Here is a 1,129-nt window from a genome sequence, read left to right on the forward strand (position 1 = left end):
CAACTTAATACTACTTATGAAACTAGCTCTTGTGAGCCTCAGATGCCGTCTCACTCAAAGTGATAGCGGATGTTAAATGTTCCCCGGGCCAATTCGCTATATATCCAGGACAGCACAAACTGCAGCCTCTTCCATGTCATTTCGCTACCTTCCACGCGATTCCTCTCTCCTACCGCTACCAGATTATGCCTCAATGTGAATTATCTGGTAGGATCAGGATTAGGGTAAGTACACTTTTATTCCCCTTGCAGATGTTGTTCATCTCTTTCCACCCGTCACGACAGCGAGCTCCTTCCGAAACCACGGGAAGACCTGCCATGCCTTGCGAGCTTTCTTCTCCGCAGCCGTGCCAGACACTACGGCCAAAGACGGGGCGCCTCCATCATCCTCGTGGGCGAGGCCCGCTGTGCGGACGTCAGGAAGGCTGTAGTGCACAGAGAGGTAGTCGACGAAGCGGTCGTGAGCCTCTACCGTCTCGTTCTGCAGGATGGGGCCCACAGCCCCGGCCACGAACTCGGCCTATAGCTCCTTTCCCACAACGCGCTTCGACGAGTCCCAATAAAATAGGTCATGGAACGCCGCCAGGAGGGCCACCTTTCTTGGCTGGGAATGTCTGCTTTCTCCTTGCTCCAGATTAAAACGGCTTGGAGGACACTGAAGGTGCAGGATCTCAGCTCCGATTCTGACCACGCCATCTCACAGGCCCTTCCCTCCGCCCCCACATCAGCGAAGACGCTGGCGGGTCTACATTCAAGGCCGGAAGAAGAACGCACGGAAACCCGTGAGTGCCTCCTTGAGGGCCTTCAACGGCGCACCGTATCCGACCGCGCTGTTGACATTTCCAATGAAGGGCAAGGGGCTTGTCTCCGGGTGGCGTACCGAGATGTCTCCTCTGACGAATGGACGACGGAGGAAGTCAGCGCTAGGCGACCCGGAGTGGGACGTCTAAAATGGAGTAGGTGACCGGTCGGCGAGACCTGTCCCGACATTCGTCGAACCTTCCACCTTCAAGCCAACACAGATTCGCCCAATATCAGCTCTTCGAGATGTTTCCCGCGATTCCCCTGAAATGGGGTAATGACACCAAGGGGCATGCCTCCGAGAGGCGTACCGCACATCAGCCACACGA

At 56.1% G+C, this 1,129-nt stretch overlaps 1 protein-coding gene across 1 annotated transcript in view; it reads right to left on the bottom strand.

Moving 5' to 3' along the window:
• Positions 1–1,033: 1,033 nt before the first annotated feature.
• NGA_0115020 (LL-diaminopimelate aminotransferase) overlaps positions 1,034–1,129 on the bottom strand; it is a gene marked incomplete at both ends in the record, with an annotated part of 1,440 nt that continues 1,344 nt past the window's right edge. The window contains one exon of the mRNA XM_005853314.1: positions 1,034–1,064. Coding sequence (XP_005853376.1) covers positions 1,034–1,064 — 31 coding nt within the window. The remainder of the gene's footprint in view (positions 1,065–1,129) is intronic.

The sequence above is a fragment of the Nannochloropsis gaditana genome, assembly GCF_000240725.1.
Source record: "Nannochloropsis gaditana CCMP526 unplaced genomic scaffold scaffold958, whole genome shotgun sequence".
NCBI classification, from domain to species: Eukaryota; class Eustigmatophyceae; order Eustigmatales; family Monodopsidaceae; genus Microchloropsis; species Microchloropsis gaditana.